The 15108-nt window shown below is 45.8% G+C and overlaps 1 protein-coding gene across 1 annotated transcript in view; it reads left to right on the top strand.

Annotated features, from left to right (window-relative positions):
• Positions 1–11191, top strand: part of LOC135889185 (alpha-1,2-mannosyltransferase ALG9-like) — a 54144-nt gene extending 42953 nt beyond the window's left edge. The window contains exon 18 of the mRNA XM_065417008.1: positions 10547–11191. Within this exon, the coding sequence (XP_065273080.1) occupies positions 10547–10670 (124 nt within the window). The 3' untranslated portion in view covers positions 10671–11191. The remainder of the gene's footprint in view (positions 1–10546) is intronic.
• Positions 11192–15108: the final 3917 nt, after the last annotated feature.

Genomic DNA, 15108 nt, shown 5'->3' with positions numbered 1-15108 from the left:
CAATTAAGTGGACTTTAGAGTGTCAGAGTCTGTGCGGCTGGAGTGCGTGGTGCACATAAAGGAGGGAATGGGCAGCAGAGGGGGTCTCGTTCAGCAGGGTGTGAGTGGAGTAGCCAGCAGTTCCAGCACTCCTCCCCACAGCGAGCATGGTGTTCATTATTGATTGCACTCTTTTCCCAGGAGTTTTGAAGTACTTCACACACTGTTCTGAGCACCATAGAGGCTCCTGATACAGACCCTACAGCAAAACCCCAAAGACTTAATCTGAGGGAACCAGGCTAAACTGTGCCCTGAACCAGGGCCTGCCTGACCAGGGAAATGTTCGATTCAAGTATGGATTCTGCAAAGCTGACTCAAGTGATTGTGGCACAGAGAGGTGAACAAGGCTTATTAGCTCTAAATCTACTCCATTCCCATTATTGACTTGTATCACTTGAGCACCTAGAAGCCCCAGCCAAAATCAGGGCCCTGCTGCGCTTGCCAGGCCCTAGTGCGCTGGCAGGAAAAGGCTTTGCAAATGCCTTTTCTAAAGCTCTTGGTTTTGTCCTGCTGGCTTGTAAAGTTTTTACATCTTAACCTCCCAGTCATAAGCTAGTCAGAGAGGAAGAATGGTCCAGGTGGTAGGGCATTGGCTGGAGCTTGCGAGAGCTGGTTTCAAATCCCTGCTCTGTCAGAGACTTCTTGTGTTACTTGGGGCAAGTCACTTAGCCTCTGTGCCTCAGTTTCCCATTAGTACAGTGGAGAGAATAGCACTGCCCTGCGTCACAGGGGTCTGGTGAGGATAAATAGGTAAGCGATTGTGATATGCTTAGACACTGCAGTGAGGGGGACCAGACATGTGCCTTAGATAGATAGTATTGTTTGGCTCACACTATAGGCATTCATTATAATATCAGTGGAGTGGCTAGGAAGCACCATGCTTTTGCTCTTGGTTCTCCAGTTGGATACTAGCTCATTTCAGGACTGGAGCTGGGTTGTTACCAACTGGCTGGTGAACTAATTGCTAACATAGATCTGCAGATCTATCTGTTGAGGGTTGAATGTCTCCAGGAGATGGAGTCCATTCCACCTTGCAAACCCAGGTGTGGCCCCTACATTCCACTGCCTAGAGTGGAGACTGGAGCATCCACTTTACACTTTCCCCTTTGCAAAGAGGGCACTCCTGGTGGGTCCTACTCTCTGCGACTCTGTGGCTACGTTGCCTGCTGTTTAAGTAGGCCTTTCCTTTGCTCGCTCTCACTGGTCTTGGACATAATATGCCTAGCCTTGCTGAACACCAAGCCTGCTGGGGAGCAGATCTGGCCAGTAAAGCAAGTGTCTCATCTTGCCCATTCTCTGTGCCAGCTGTGAATGTCACTGTAGGCACCAGAGCAATGCAACAAGGGACTATTCCAGGGATGCAGTGCATGTTTTCTAACCAGTCCTGTGAATTAGTGCTGATGGGAGTGATGTGAGAGATCACACAGGTCTGCTATCTTGGGTGCCAGCATCCTCCCTGGGGGTGAGAAGCTGTGGCAATTGCTCCTGAAGGCACAGAATTTTTTTGTTTATTTGTTTGAAGTGACAAATCCAACTCGTGCTGTCCCTGCTGCAGTTGAGAGGGTAATTATCAGGACTGGGAACTTCGCCACACAGGAGGAGCAGTGACGTGCGGGTTATAGGAGCTCCAGCAGGTTAGGTGAATGCCCCTGCAGAAAGCTTAAATAGAATCTAATGCAGCCTTCCTCCTGCCACTCGGCCCTGAAGGCACTTGGAACTGGTGGAAGGTACAGGCTCCCCAGAGTAGGGACAGCGCAGGCTGATGAATCCGTTTTGGTGACATGAGCTATGTGTGTGCGCCTCATCTTTTCTAGCAGGTCACTAAAGGGTGGTGTTCTCCTGTCGGGCTGGGTTTAAAAACATCTGGCTATAAAATGACCACCTCAAGCAGGACTATTGATAGTTATGGGCAGTTTCCAGAGAGGAGCTGCCTACGTTTCACCTCCAAACTCTGTGTAAAAACTTGCACAACTGAGTGCAGCACAGGGAAGTCTGTGCAGAAAAGCCCACGTGCGCATATATGCACAGAGGCCTGTGCACGGGGTCAGAGAAGGTGTTTCAGGAGCCTCCTTTATAAACCCAAACTGCTCATTTCCGAGCATTTTCCCTGCCCTCAGCCGGGTGCAATGACGCGTGTATCAAATCCGGCACCTGCTTCCACACAAACAATGCTGAAGCAGCCCTTGCTAAACATGAAGTAAGTGTAAAAAGCATGATTAAAATGCAGCTTAAAAAAAAAAAGGCATCACCTCGAGCTGAGCTGTGAGGGAAGCAGCAGTCAGCTCAGATTACAGGTTTGCAGCACAGGGCCATGGAGCGAGGCATATTAAAAACCCTTCCAACTCCAGCTCTTATTCTTTGAAAATAAATGACCCCAGCAGCTCAATTCATGCCTGCTGAACTGCAGGCTTCTGGGACTCGCTGCGATTCTCACATTGACGTCAGCAAGTGCAAATGTAAATCTCAGTTCCCTCTGATAAATGGTGTTGCTAATTGAATTAGAGAGCGCTCCGAGCCACCAACTAATTATGCTACTCAGGCAGCTGCTTTGTCCAGGTCCATTTAATTCTGTATTGGCTGAGTGCTGCCATTCTGGCATAGAAAAGGGGAAATATATTAAAGCTCCCAATTGAGGAGCATATATTTTCTGGCTCTTTAGGCTGAGCCGTTTGCTAGCTCCAGGCACTCCTGCTCTTGCCCTTATGTTTTCCATTGTAAAATAGTCTGAATGCAAGATGAGTGATCCAGTCACCTTGTGCTAAAATATTATATCCCTTGTTTGATAGGTAAGAGACTCTCCTATACCATTTAATGCTGCTTTCCTCAATATCAAGTATGAGGCTTTTTAAAAAAGGTTATTTCCTTTTTTGAGTTCACGGTCAATGTGGAATTTTCTACACCTCAAAGAAATGCAAATGTTAATAGGTTTGCAGTAGGGCACAGACAGCTTCGGTCATGGCTATGCCTCTGCTCCTGGACTCCCTGTGTGCAGAGATAACCACAATATCCCAACCCCTGTATCTGTGGCAGAGTTCCAACTTTGCTTCCTTTCTCCCTCTCTGCCTCCTGTCCCTCCATTACCTTCTCTTCTTCCTACTAGTGCTAACTTCAGAAACTCCATCTTTGGCAGGCATTTGACCTTCAGTTGAGCTGAGAGATTCAGGCTGCCAGATGTGTTAGCAAAAAAGCTTTTTCTTTCCTAAAGTATTTAATCTCCTCCCTCAAAACAAGACAAATCTCTGAAGGGTGGAGGGGAGCACACACGTAGCCATTCACACTTCGGGCCCATATCCAATGGCCATTGAAGTCAGTGGAAGCTTTTCGTTGACTTCAGCGAGCATCGGATTAGACCCTTTATCCTCTACTGTAGAGTAACAATTCATGGGTTTGATCTAGCTAGTGGCCTGCTGAATAGGAGCTCTGTGCTGATCAAGGCCACACCCACAAACTCCAGGTGGACAAATAAAGAGAAGCAAATATATATGAAAATGGTATAGATTCAGTTGCATCCATTTCCCCCCACCCTTCACATGTCACCTGTTGTCTTAGAAGCTCTGGGTTTGACAACAGATGGTAAAGATGCTTGAGCCCTATCTAAATTAAGTTTCTAATGGAACTGCACCAGCCGTGAATTACAACTCCTGCTTTCTTTGTTGTAGACAAAGCCTCTGAGACTTGCCTTAGTGCGTGTGGCTATTTAGCACAGAGCAGCCTTGTGCTTCAGTGTCGTATCGTACAAAGTGCCCTTGAGCTAGAAACTGGTTGTGGCTTAATGAACATGAAAGCTTAGCTTGTAATTGAGGGCCAGATACGTTGGTGCCGCCACCTGCCGGGCAAAAGTAAGTGGTCTGAAGAGACGGGCCTTGTTGGGGAAAGCCTCTTAAGCGCCAAGCTGTGATTTCTTGGTGTCAAAGCTGTTCTTTTTTCTAGGGTTCCTCATTTAGTTTTGGCTAGATAACTGGAGTCACTGTGAATTCTCTCCTTTCCACTTTCTTAATTCTGTTAAGATCCTAAAACGGCCCTGCAGAGCCAGCAGTCTCCATTAGCAAACATGTATTAAAACCCCCACGTTTCTGGTGGGCACAAACACCACCTTGCTCTAAAGACCCTAAAGGCCTGATGTCAAATTCACTCTGCAGAGAGAGTTGAATTCCACAGTTATGGTCCATGCTGGGGGCGGGGTGTGTGACCTTCCCCTCTGGTGTTATCTGGACTGGTGAGCTGATAGGTCACTCCAATCCTTGACTCTGGGAGCCAGCCTGACCCTGCTCTCCTGTGAGAACCCCCACTCCTGGGCTGTTCACGCACAGCCTCTGGCATGTAAGCTGCATCTTGGATTGTGCAACCGAATGACACTTGCCAATATCCCCAGTCCCAGATACAACCCTAGGAGCCTCCATCTTGCAGTGTCCAGTTATGCCTGCTGGATGCTGCAAGCTTATATGAGTTCGTCAATTTAACAAAGAAATTGATATGTACCAGGCTTGTTCTCCCAAGGGGAGTCACTGACACGCTTCAAACCAAACGCACTGCTTCAGGTAGAACAAACAAACAGACTTGTTAACTATAAAGATAGATTTTAAGTGATTATAAGTCAAAGCACAAAAAATAAGATTTGGTGACATGAAATAAAATCAAAACGCATTTTAAGCTGATCTGAACACTTTCAGTGCCCTTACAAACTTTGATGCGTCTCACCACAGGCTGGCGGGTTGCCCTTCAGCCAGGCTGTCCCCTTTGATCAGCGCTTCAGTCGCTTGGTGTGGTGTCTGTAGATGTAGGTGGAAGAGAGAGCGACCATGGCAAACGTCTCTCCCTTTTATCATGTCCTTTTTTCCCTCTTGGTTTTGCCCCCTTCCCCCCCCCCCCCCCCCCCCGAGAGTCAGGTGAGCATTACCTCATCGCGGTCCCATACTGACCAAACAAAGGGGGGTGACTCACTCGAACAGATCCTTTTGTTGCTGTCTAGGCCAGCGTCCTTTGTTCCTGTGAGGCGAGGCTGGGCTGGGTTTGTCTCATACCTGCCCTGGTGAGGTGTGAACTGCCTCTCTGCTCTTGGAGAGTTTTTGCCTGGGCTTACTTTAAGCTATGAGGATACATTTTCAGCCTCATAACTATATACATGAAATTATAACCTATAACATTACTATAACAACAATGCTTTCAGTGCATCATGAGCCTTCCGAAGACACCCAACATGACAAACTTTGCGTTGGATACCACACAATCATTTTACAAGGACGAACATGGGGGTACTGGGTGTTCCCCTGAGGTACAAAGTGTCATAGGGGGACATAGACCCCAACCCCCCCCCCACACACACAATGAGAGCTTTGCATGGAGATTAAGAGTAGAATGTGGCCTTTATTCTAGAACTAAATTGATCATTATTTATTATGTTTGGCACACGTTTTGTTGCATCCAGCATTACCCAGTGGAAAGAGCTGCTTGACATTCTGCCCTTGGTTTCTCTTCCTCTCCCATCCTCTGTTCTTCTCTGTCATCTCCATCTCCTTCCCTGCAACAATTCCTAGTTATTGCTCACATTTGAAATGCTCTAGGCACTGAGATCCCAAGGAAGTTGAATAGGTGTGGAAGTTCACGTCTCTCTAAGCTGGTGTTTCTGTCAGCAGACTCAGGAAGACAGCACTGCAGTGGTTTACACTTAGATCCCGTTTGGAAGGTTTTTGCTACCCTTTTTTAGGCCAAGCAGTGTACTTTTGTTTTTAAATGAAAACCTTGGATTGTGCAGTTTCTGAATATTATGCCATGAGGGTCATTTAAACACATTTTGTGGGTTGTATTTGGTCCCTGGGCCATGAGTTTGACATCTCTGTAATTTAGACAGGTACATTGTGGCAGGGGTAGAAGGAAGAATAGTTCTTGTCAACAGCTGTAGGGGATAGGAATCAAGGACTTGCTAGTGGTCTTTCTGCATGACTCTGAGACATGCAGAATAGGGAAAACAGAGAAAAAAATAGGTTAAAGAATGTTTAGATAAATGAGATATATTCAAATTGGCAGGGCCTGATGAACTGCACCCTAGGGTACTTAAGGAACTAGCTGAAGGAATCTCGGAACAGTTAGCAGTTATCTTTGAGAACTCATGGAGGATAGGTAAGGTCACAGAGGACAGGTGAAGAGAAAATAAAGTCCCTCTCTTTAAAAAGGGGAACAAAGAGTACTCAGGGAATTATAGACTGGTCAGTCTAACTTCGATACCTGGAAAGATACTGGAACAAATTATTAAATTATTAAACAATCAGTTTGTAAGCGCCTAGAGGATAATAGGGTAATAAGGAATAGCTGAAATGGATTTGTTGAGAAAAATCATGCTGAACCAACCGAATTTCCTTCTTTGACAGGTTTACTGGCCTTGTAGATGCTGGGAAGCAGTAAACAGGATATACCTTGCTTTTAGTGAGGCTTTTGACACAATTTCACATAACATGCTCATATGCAAACTAGGGAAATGTGGTCTAGGTGAAATTACCATAAGGTTGGTGCACAACTTGTTGAAAGACAGTCCTCAAAGCGTGGTTCGCTGCACACTGAGAGGGCATATCTACAGGGGTCAGTCCTGGCTCCGGTCCTATTAAATATTTTCACTAGTGTCTTGGATAATGGAGTAGAGAGTACATTTATAAAATTTGCAGATGGACACCAAGCTGGGAGGGGTTGGAAGCACTTTGGAGGACAGGATTAGAATTCAAAACAACCCTGACAAATTGGAGAATTGTTCTGAAATCAACAAGATGAAATTCAATAAAGACAAGTGCTAAGTACTTCAGTTAGGAATGAAAAATCAGATGCACAACTACAAAATTGGAACTAACTGGCTAGGTGATAATACTGCTGAAAAGGATCTGGGGATTATAGTGGACCACGAATTGAATCTGAGTCCACAATGTGGTGCAGTTGTGAAAAAGGCGAACATTCTAAAGCATATTAATAGGAGTGCCCTAGATAAGACATGGGAAGTAATTGTCCCCACTCTACTTGGCCCTGGTGAGGCCTCAGCTGGAGTGCTGGGTCCAGTTGTGAGTGCCACACTTGAGGAAAGATGTGGACAAATTGGAGAGAGTCCAAAGGAGAGCAACGAAAACGTTAAAAGGTTTAGAGAACCTGACCTATGAGGAAAGGTTAAACAAAGTGGGCATGTTGAGCCTTGAGAAAAGATGATGGGTGTGTGTGGGGGGGGACCTGTTAAGTCTTCAGCTATGTTAAAGGGCTGTTCTAAAAAGGGGATGGTGATGAATTCTTCTCCATGGCCATTGAAGGTAAGAGGAGAAGTAATGGGCCAGGGAGATTTAGGTTAGATACTAGGAAAATCTTTCTAAGTGCAGTTAAGCTCTAGAACAGGCTTCCAGGGGTGGTTGTGGAATCCTCCTCATTGGAGTTTTTTAAGAACCGGTTGGACAAACATTTGTGAGAGATGGTCTAGGTTTACTTGTCCTGCCCCAGCGCAGGAGGCTGGACTTGATGACCTCTTGGGGTCCCTTCCTGCCCTACCTTTTTATGCTTCTATGCCGGTGCTAACTTGGGGATTTCAGCTACTGAGCGTTGCTGCTTCAAAAACCAGTCTCTCTGTCCCCAGCTGCTGGGCAAAATGGGCTCCCATTGTGTCAACGTGGCTCTGAGTCAGAGGACGAGACTCTGTTGTCGAGCTGCTGTCACCATGACATGAGTATGGAGAGGGCTGCATGAATTAAGGCTGTCCCTGTGCTGCAGACGGTGTGCAAAGGAGTGCAGTCAGGGGTGCCCCCTGCCTTTCTGTCCTCTAGCCCAGCTTCATATGGGAAATTAAAGAAACAACCTCACTTTAACACATGCTGCTCTCCCCTACCCCGATCAAGCCCAGAGCTTGGGGGATTGTGCTGGTCTCCGCTACTTTCCTAGCTCAGCAGGCCAATTTCCTCACTCTCATTTTTCATGCTCCTGTTTTTTAACAAGCATCCAAAACAGCTTGAAATTGCTTTTTTCTTGAGTCAAATGAAGTGAAACTAAAGCCGTTCAACAGTGAGCTCCAAGCTTCAGGATAGTGGGATCTCAGTGTTTGTGCCTGCCAAGCGTTGTGTTACTGTTGGCTCGGGTGGCAGTGGGCTGCCAGCCGCGGTGGGGAGATGCCAGTGCAAAGCGCAGCAATGACATGGTGTTCATTAGTTAGCTCCAAGATGCGGAGAAGGAAATGCAAGAACTGCTTTGTGAGGAAGTTGCCTTTGCCTCCAGCCATTCTTGTTTAACGGAGGGGGGGGGGGCTTTAATTTCCAAGCACAGAGAAATGACAGCTGGAAAGAATGCTCCTTGTTCAAAACATGTGAAAATTACCATCTTCCTCCTAGTTATTTGCTACTAAGCGATTGTGCTTAGAACACATTCCCATTCCAGCAGCTCAGGATCTCACGAGGAATGAGGATTTCCAATGGTTCTTTTATTTTGGGATTCATAGATTCTAGGACTGGAAGGGACTTGAGAGGTCATCGAGTCCAGTCCCCTGCCCGCATGGCAGGACCAAATACTGTCTAGACCATCCCTGATAGACATTAGGGATCATGCGGGGTGCTTTATAATTTGCAAAGGGCCCCAATGTTATTGCAGAAAATGAATGGAACTTTTGGTTCTCACCCTTCTGAAATGAAGTAAATGTCATTTTACATCCCAAAAGGCAGTCTTTGGGCTTGGCTAAAAGCAGACAAGAGGGATGGTGGGTGTTGAGAGGATGTGTGGCCCTTTGGTTAAGGCAAAACTGGGTTCAATCCTCTGCTCTGCCTCTGAGAGCTTGGTCAAGTCTCTTGGTACCTCAGTTTCCCATCTGGAGATAATGACGCTTCCCTTTCCCCTACCCGTCGTCTATTTAGATTGTAAACTTTTTGGGCAGGGACTGTCTCTTACTCAGTGTTTGTACAGTACCAAGCAAAATGAGGCCTGATCTTGATTGGGGCCAGTGGGCTCTACTTTAATACAAATAATAAGTGATGCCTTTCCCTGCGGGAAACCTGTATTCCAAGTAGCAAGAGATCACGAGTTTGGTGGTCTCCATTAGATCCCAAGTAGTGTGACGCACTGAATTTTCCAAGTGCCTTTGGAATCCACGTGGAGCCTATGTTCACAATGGCAGTTCCTGTCATTGTTTTTCAGCTGCATCTTTGATTTCGAAATATGTTTCATGCTGCTTCTAAACAAAAGCAAACCCACCAACCGCCTTTTCCTTAAATAGAGTGAATTGAACACTGCACAAGCAGCACTAGTAAGATTCCATTCGATTCCACAATCTCGGCTGTGTTATCAGTACGCTACTCGAATTATAGAGCATCTCAGGAGTGTCCAGATAACACACACTGGATCTGTGTGCTGTCCCTGGCCTCTCAGCATGTTATAAATCACAGATTTGACCGTTGCTGCTGCTTATCCAGCCTTTTGCTACTTGGCAGGCATTTGCATTGATGGCATTAGTTATACATCTATCAAGGCTGATGGTTTCCCAGCAATGTAATCTGAAAGAGATAAGTCTTAAAATTAGCTTTGGTATTCAGAATGAAACACCCTTGCCCCAGCACCAATTTCTAGAAATTGCTAAAGATTGCATGTCTTTTCAGTGGAATTTTCGGCGCTGATGATGAAGGAAATTATCTTATTTTGGCACTCCTTATTTAAACAAGGATTTAAGTTATCTGCTCAGTGGAAGAATACATGCACTTAAAATGTACCAACTTAGCAGTGCTACAACAATTAGCAGCCAAACAAAAGGATACTAATTTGATACAGCCATCAAGCCTGTCTCACACAAGTGCTCTATTGGTCCAATTGTAGTAAAGTGCTGCTGCTAAACACTAGTTCCCCACCCAAGAGGGTCGGGGTAAACATCTCTCTGAAGATTGACAGCCTGCAGCAAGTCACCTGGCAGGACACAGGATGGTTCAGCCCGTCTCTAATTTGAGGTGCTGCAGCAGAAGAGCGATATGCTGAAACCCTAGAGCCATTTGGGGTTCTTTCCGTCTCTGCTGTAGGGATTCTGTTGGGGGAGGGGGGGGGGAAGAGCATGCTTCCTAAAATGAGTAGACATTAGGAAAACGGAAAAGCCAAGTGCAAAACAGCTAACTTATTGCCTCTTAGCATCTCCCTTGCTGCTCTTCCAGGGCGGGGAGTTTTGGAATAACTGCCCTGTGCAACCTCATCATGGCTGAACTGTCTGCCTTTTGGCCCATAACATCTAGGAGTAACCATCTTTTCATAATCACTGCCAATACAGTGGGGAAAGAGTTCTGAGCTAGTAGGGCTGATTGCTCTAAAGCCGGTAATCCTGATACAAAACAGCTTTGGTTTGACTGATGAAGAAAAGGCAGAATGGAGCCTGGTGTGTCTGTCTCATTGCTGTTCTCCCACCTTACTGACACGAGGCTCTAGTCCCAGGCCCTGTACTAGGCATCAGCTGTTCTTTTGTGGCACTTCAAAACACGTCTTCTAAATGATCACTTTAAAACCAGTCTGTTTTCCCTTTTGATTTCAGGTCTTCAAAGCTGCTGCGTGCTTTCTATGTCCCTTTCCTGTCCGAGCGGCATACGTCGTATGCAAACTACACCATCCTTAAACCCCGGAAGTCAAAGCAAGCCAGGAAAAAAACAGGAGGTTAGCAACACACCTGCGGACCAAAAAGGATCAACCAATATTGTCGGCCAGCTGCTTAAACCTTCCTAGGAAAAAAAAATGCTTGTAAGATTCACTAATAAAGGTTTCCCACCCAGTGATTTCACTCTGCAAGCCTCCAGCTGTAAAGAGTATATCATCTGCTCTCAGTTCTGTTAGTCTCTGCTCTGCCTGTGAGCTCATTTTCAGAACGTCTTGGTAAGAAACAGTTTGAAAATCCAGCAGCTGCCTACGAATATATTATCCCTGTTGCTCCCTGCATTATTATTTATTAGACTAGAGAAGAGCAAAACTAAATAACAAGAAATGACTGTGTTAGACTGTGCGCCAGGATACTGCCTGGCACCAGGAAAATTCACAGCCTCTCTCAGTATTCCTCATCTGCTAAATAGCTGCTTGCCTGCTCCTAGGAAACATTATTTGCAGAGAACAGCATTTGAAAAAAAAACCCCAAAAAACAGCAGCACAGCAGAGACAATGACTCTCTGAAATGCTGAGAATCTCAGCAAACAAGACAGTCCATACCATAGAGAAAAATCCCTGGGATCACCCTGTCCAGGAGATACTTTCCAAGGAGAAACTTGCACTTTCAAACAAACTGTGATTTTTGTTAGTTATCTGTTTTAATGGGATGTGATTTCATTTGCCTTGAGTTCTGATTTCCTTGTTATGATCCTAGATATTGTGAAAACACGGGCTTTGTTTAATCTTATTTATTTGCATGTGTGCGTGTGTGCGTGTGTGTTTAAAGAAACATTTAATGTCCTTTGAATTCTTGTCTCCAATGCGTAAAATGCCTGGAAACCGCCTATGGGGTAAAAAAGGTTAATAATTATTGTGATTCAGTTGCCCAGATCTACAAGGATGTGTACAAGTTCCCTTTTGTCAAAGACCCTCCAGAATGATGATGCAGTATTGAACTATACCCAAGTTTTATTATGAACCAGATTAAAAATGACGTTTACATCAGTCTCGTAGAAACCTGTGCAGGGGCCTGAGAGGGGGAATGTGGGTGAACTTTCCCTCAGTGCAGAGGGACAGACAGCACAAGCTCTGTGCCCAACCTAAGCCCTATTCCGAGGGTTAAAACGGAACTTAGTGGTGCAGAAGCTTGGCCCCCTGCACATAGATGGCCATTTCTCATTGGCCTGCTAACCCCAGGGTTGTGAGTTCAATCCTTGAGGGGGCCATTTAGGAATCTGGGGCAAAAATCTGTCTGGGGATTGGTCCTGCTTTGAGCAGGGGGATTGGACTAGATGACCTCCTGAGGTCCCTTCCAACCCTGATATTCTATGATTTCATCCTGTGTGAATAGCACACACCAGAGAGAGCAGAGGAGATGTGGCTGTATGAGAGAGTGGCGCAGCGAATGGTCTGTGAATAGGTTTGTCCATGTGTGGGGATGCAGTGCTGAAGTTGGGGGGCTGCGGTGGTTGAACAGTGAGTGTATGTGATGGAAAGCATACGCCAGTGGCTGTGTAGGGCAGGTGGATCGTTCAGCACGTTTGCAGGTTAATAGCTGAGCAAGCTGCTGTAGCAAGGTCAAAAGGGCAGACAGTGCAGCAGTGTGGCTCTGATTTAACATGACACTATTGGGTCAGAGCCGGAGAAGCCAGGAAAGGAAATAGTGCAACCCTGAGAGAACCATGCATGGCTTTAATCTGGAAAATTACATTTGAAATGTAGTAGAGGACACTGCACTTCCCTTTGTCTGCTGAGTCCCGTGCACTCACTAGGGATGAGTATTGATGAAATGCTTAGGTCACCACTCGGCTACATTTCCTCCTGCACAGTTGCAGGGTTGGCTGGTTGCTTCCCCGGATATTTTATTTAACTCTTTGTTTAAAAAAAAAAAAAAAAAAAGGTAACTCTGCAGCAGGGAGCAGAGGAGAAGGAGAGGTAACAATACGTATGTGGTGCTCAGCATGTTCTGAGAAACAGGCCCTTTCAAGGTGCGTCAGATTAGTCACCCAAAATCACTAGTCACTTCTGAAACTCTTGGCCAGGTGGGGGCGATTCTTGGGCTCCAGGACTGTGGGAGCTAGTAAGTGGCCTCCTTCTGATATGTGATGACATCAAGGAGTCTTTCTGTCTTTCTGTAAGTCTGTCTAGTTATTGCTGTGGATGTGTAGGTTTCCATGTGGTTAGCGAGTAGGAAAGCAGGTTGGCCAATCAGTTCAGAGCCTTAATGCTCTCATTAAGGTCTGAATGCCACAATGACTCCCTTGTTGACTCTGTAAATGCTGTAAGTGTTGTTTCTCTGCTTTGCTGTAATTTCACGCCCGAGGAGCTTGTTACTTTAGGTAAAAGTCACCCTGCAAGCTGGTGGTACAGAACCTCCCTCCACCCAGGTTTGGCTTAGCATTCAGCACACTTAGACAAACCAGTTCTCTAGATCTTGTTTCTTTAGTCAGGTTGACAATGTACCCGTTGTGATCAACAGCAAGGCATATGGAGTGTCTGTCACTTGGCTGGGGAAAAGATGGCATGTGGGACTCCAGACTGAACTGACATGCAGTTGAAATGCAGGTGGAGGTTGCTGTGAAATGGCATCAAGTGTTTTGATTTTATTTTGTATTTGGTTAGTTTTTTAATCAACTTCACTACATTGAAGGCAAATGTTAGACTGTACAAAGCCTGGTAGGTAAAAAGCCCCTGCATGCCTTTTGGTTGCCTGGGTGATTGATACATTGAGGATGAAATTCTCCTCTGTGCAGAGGAGCAGCCCAAAGCCTTTGCATTATTTAAATCCTGTTTTGAAGGCTTACGTGGGACATACGTGGCAGACAGGGTTTGGGTTTGCCCTCTGTAGAGGGGTGCTTTTTGTCCTGTGCACATAGTCTCTCTCCCTACAGCGTCTTTGGTATAACAACATTGGAATTTCCCTGTTAAAAATCCCAGTCTTTACAGTAAACTAACGTCTTAAACGTTTTAGGTAAATCTGCCTGGGAGACAAAACTGCAGTGTTGCAGGTCAACACTGAATGTCTGCTTAATGCTCCTATTTGTTTCTTTTGAATGGTTTCCCCACCCAAAATGTTAACATTCCTTTAATAAGGCTCTGTGGTGTCACGTCAGTGAATCTAAACCAAAACTGCCCTCCTATCTGCTTCCCCCCAGTGTTTCCATCTATAAATGGAAACAAGGAACACAGTCAAAGTCTATTGCGTACCTCTCTTTGGTGCTGTCTCACTGTCCCAGCCTTTACTGTCATGTTTACTGTGAAAAGATAGTCCAGGAAACATCTGTTTTCAGTGATTGTGGCTGCTCCACCCTTTCTTCCACTGTTTTAATTCCTTTTTATGGACCCTGACAGCTTGACATTAAATAGGAGTGATCAGCATCTCCGAGAAAAGGGCAGCAACTACCCTGTTGCTGTATGAAGAACTGCACTTGGGTCATGTTAACAGATGTTGATTTCCCATCTAATGGAAGGGGAAGCCAGGCACACTCATAGGTGGTGGTATCAGACTTGCTTTACAGTAGCAGCGAGAGGCTCTAGTCAAGACAGAGGCCCCATTGTGTTGGTTGATCCCATGTCCTGAAGTATTTACAACCTAAACAGACAAAGGAAGCATTATTATCCCCATTTCACAGGGGAAGCGCAGCGAGATCAAGGACTAGCCCATGGTCATATAGGGAGTCAGTGGGAAAGATGGGAATCCAATCCACATCTCCTGGGTCCTAGTCCAGTGGTTTAACCCCCAAACCATCTTTCCTTGGACCGGGGAGAGCACAGCAACCCTATAGCTGCTTTCTGCACATACGGCCCAGAAAGCAGAGTCTAGGAAACCTCAGGTCTCGCTCACTTCCTTTCCTGCTGGAGCAGTGTTCTCACATCCACCTAGCACAGCAGTCTCCGGAAGCTCCTTTGCAGCTGTAATGCAGCGCAGAGGCATTTGGAATGCCCACACGAGGCCATCTGCTCTGGAAAGGTAACGCTGCTCTTAGCGGTGCTTTCATCATGGGGAATACAGAGCAACAGGTGAACTTTCTGATAGGAAAATGTTAAGGCTCCCTTCTTCTGTTAATAATTCATAGGTCAGAGCTGTTGGGCTTTGCACGGTGCTGACATTTAAGCAAATAACAGTCAATAATGAGAAGATTACTTCTAAATAAATGCATTCAGTGGAATGAGCTGCCCGAGGAAGCCGCGCTGCACAATTTGTGTCTTCATGTGTAATGGGGTGGCGGGTGTTGGGATGGGAGGGAAAGAGCAGTACTGAGGATTTCCTAACACCTTCCTGCTTTCTCAGGATAAATTATCTTGCTTTTGAAATGTGGATTTGCAGAGATTTTCAAAAATGGTGGCTTTCCCTTTGTAAAAGGTTTCATTGCTTGGTACTTATACAATTTTTTTCCCCTTTGACCCTAATAAAATTTAACTTTGCGATCTAGTTGTGGGCTAGACAGTTTTCATATGGTT

The sequence above is a fragment of the Emys orbicularis genome, chromosome 15 (genome assembly GCF_028017835.1).
Source record: "Emys orbicularis isolate rEmyOrb1 chromosome 15, rEmyOrb1.hap1, whole genome shotgun sequence".
Taxonomy (NCBI): Eukaryota; Metazoa; Chordata; order Testudines; family Emydidae; genus Emys; species Emys orbicularis.
The sequence above is the reverse complement of the archived record's forward strand: the minus strand, read 5'-3'. Positions and strand labels throughout refer to the sequence as shown.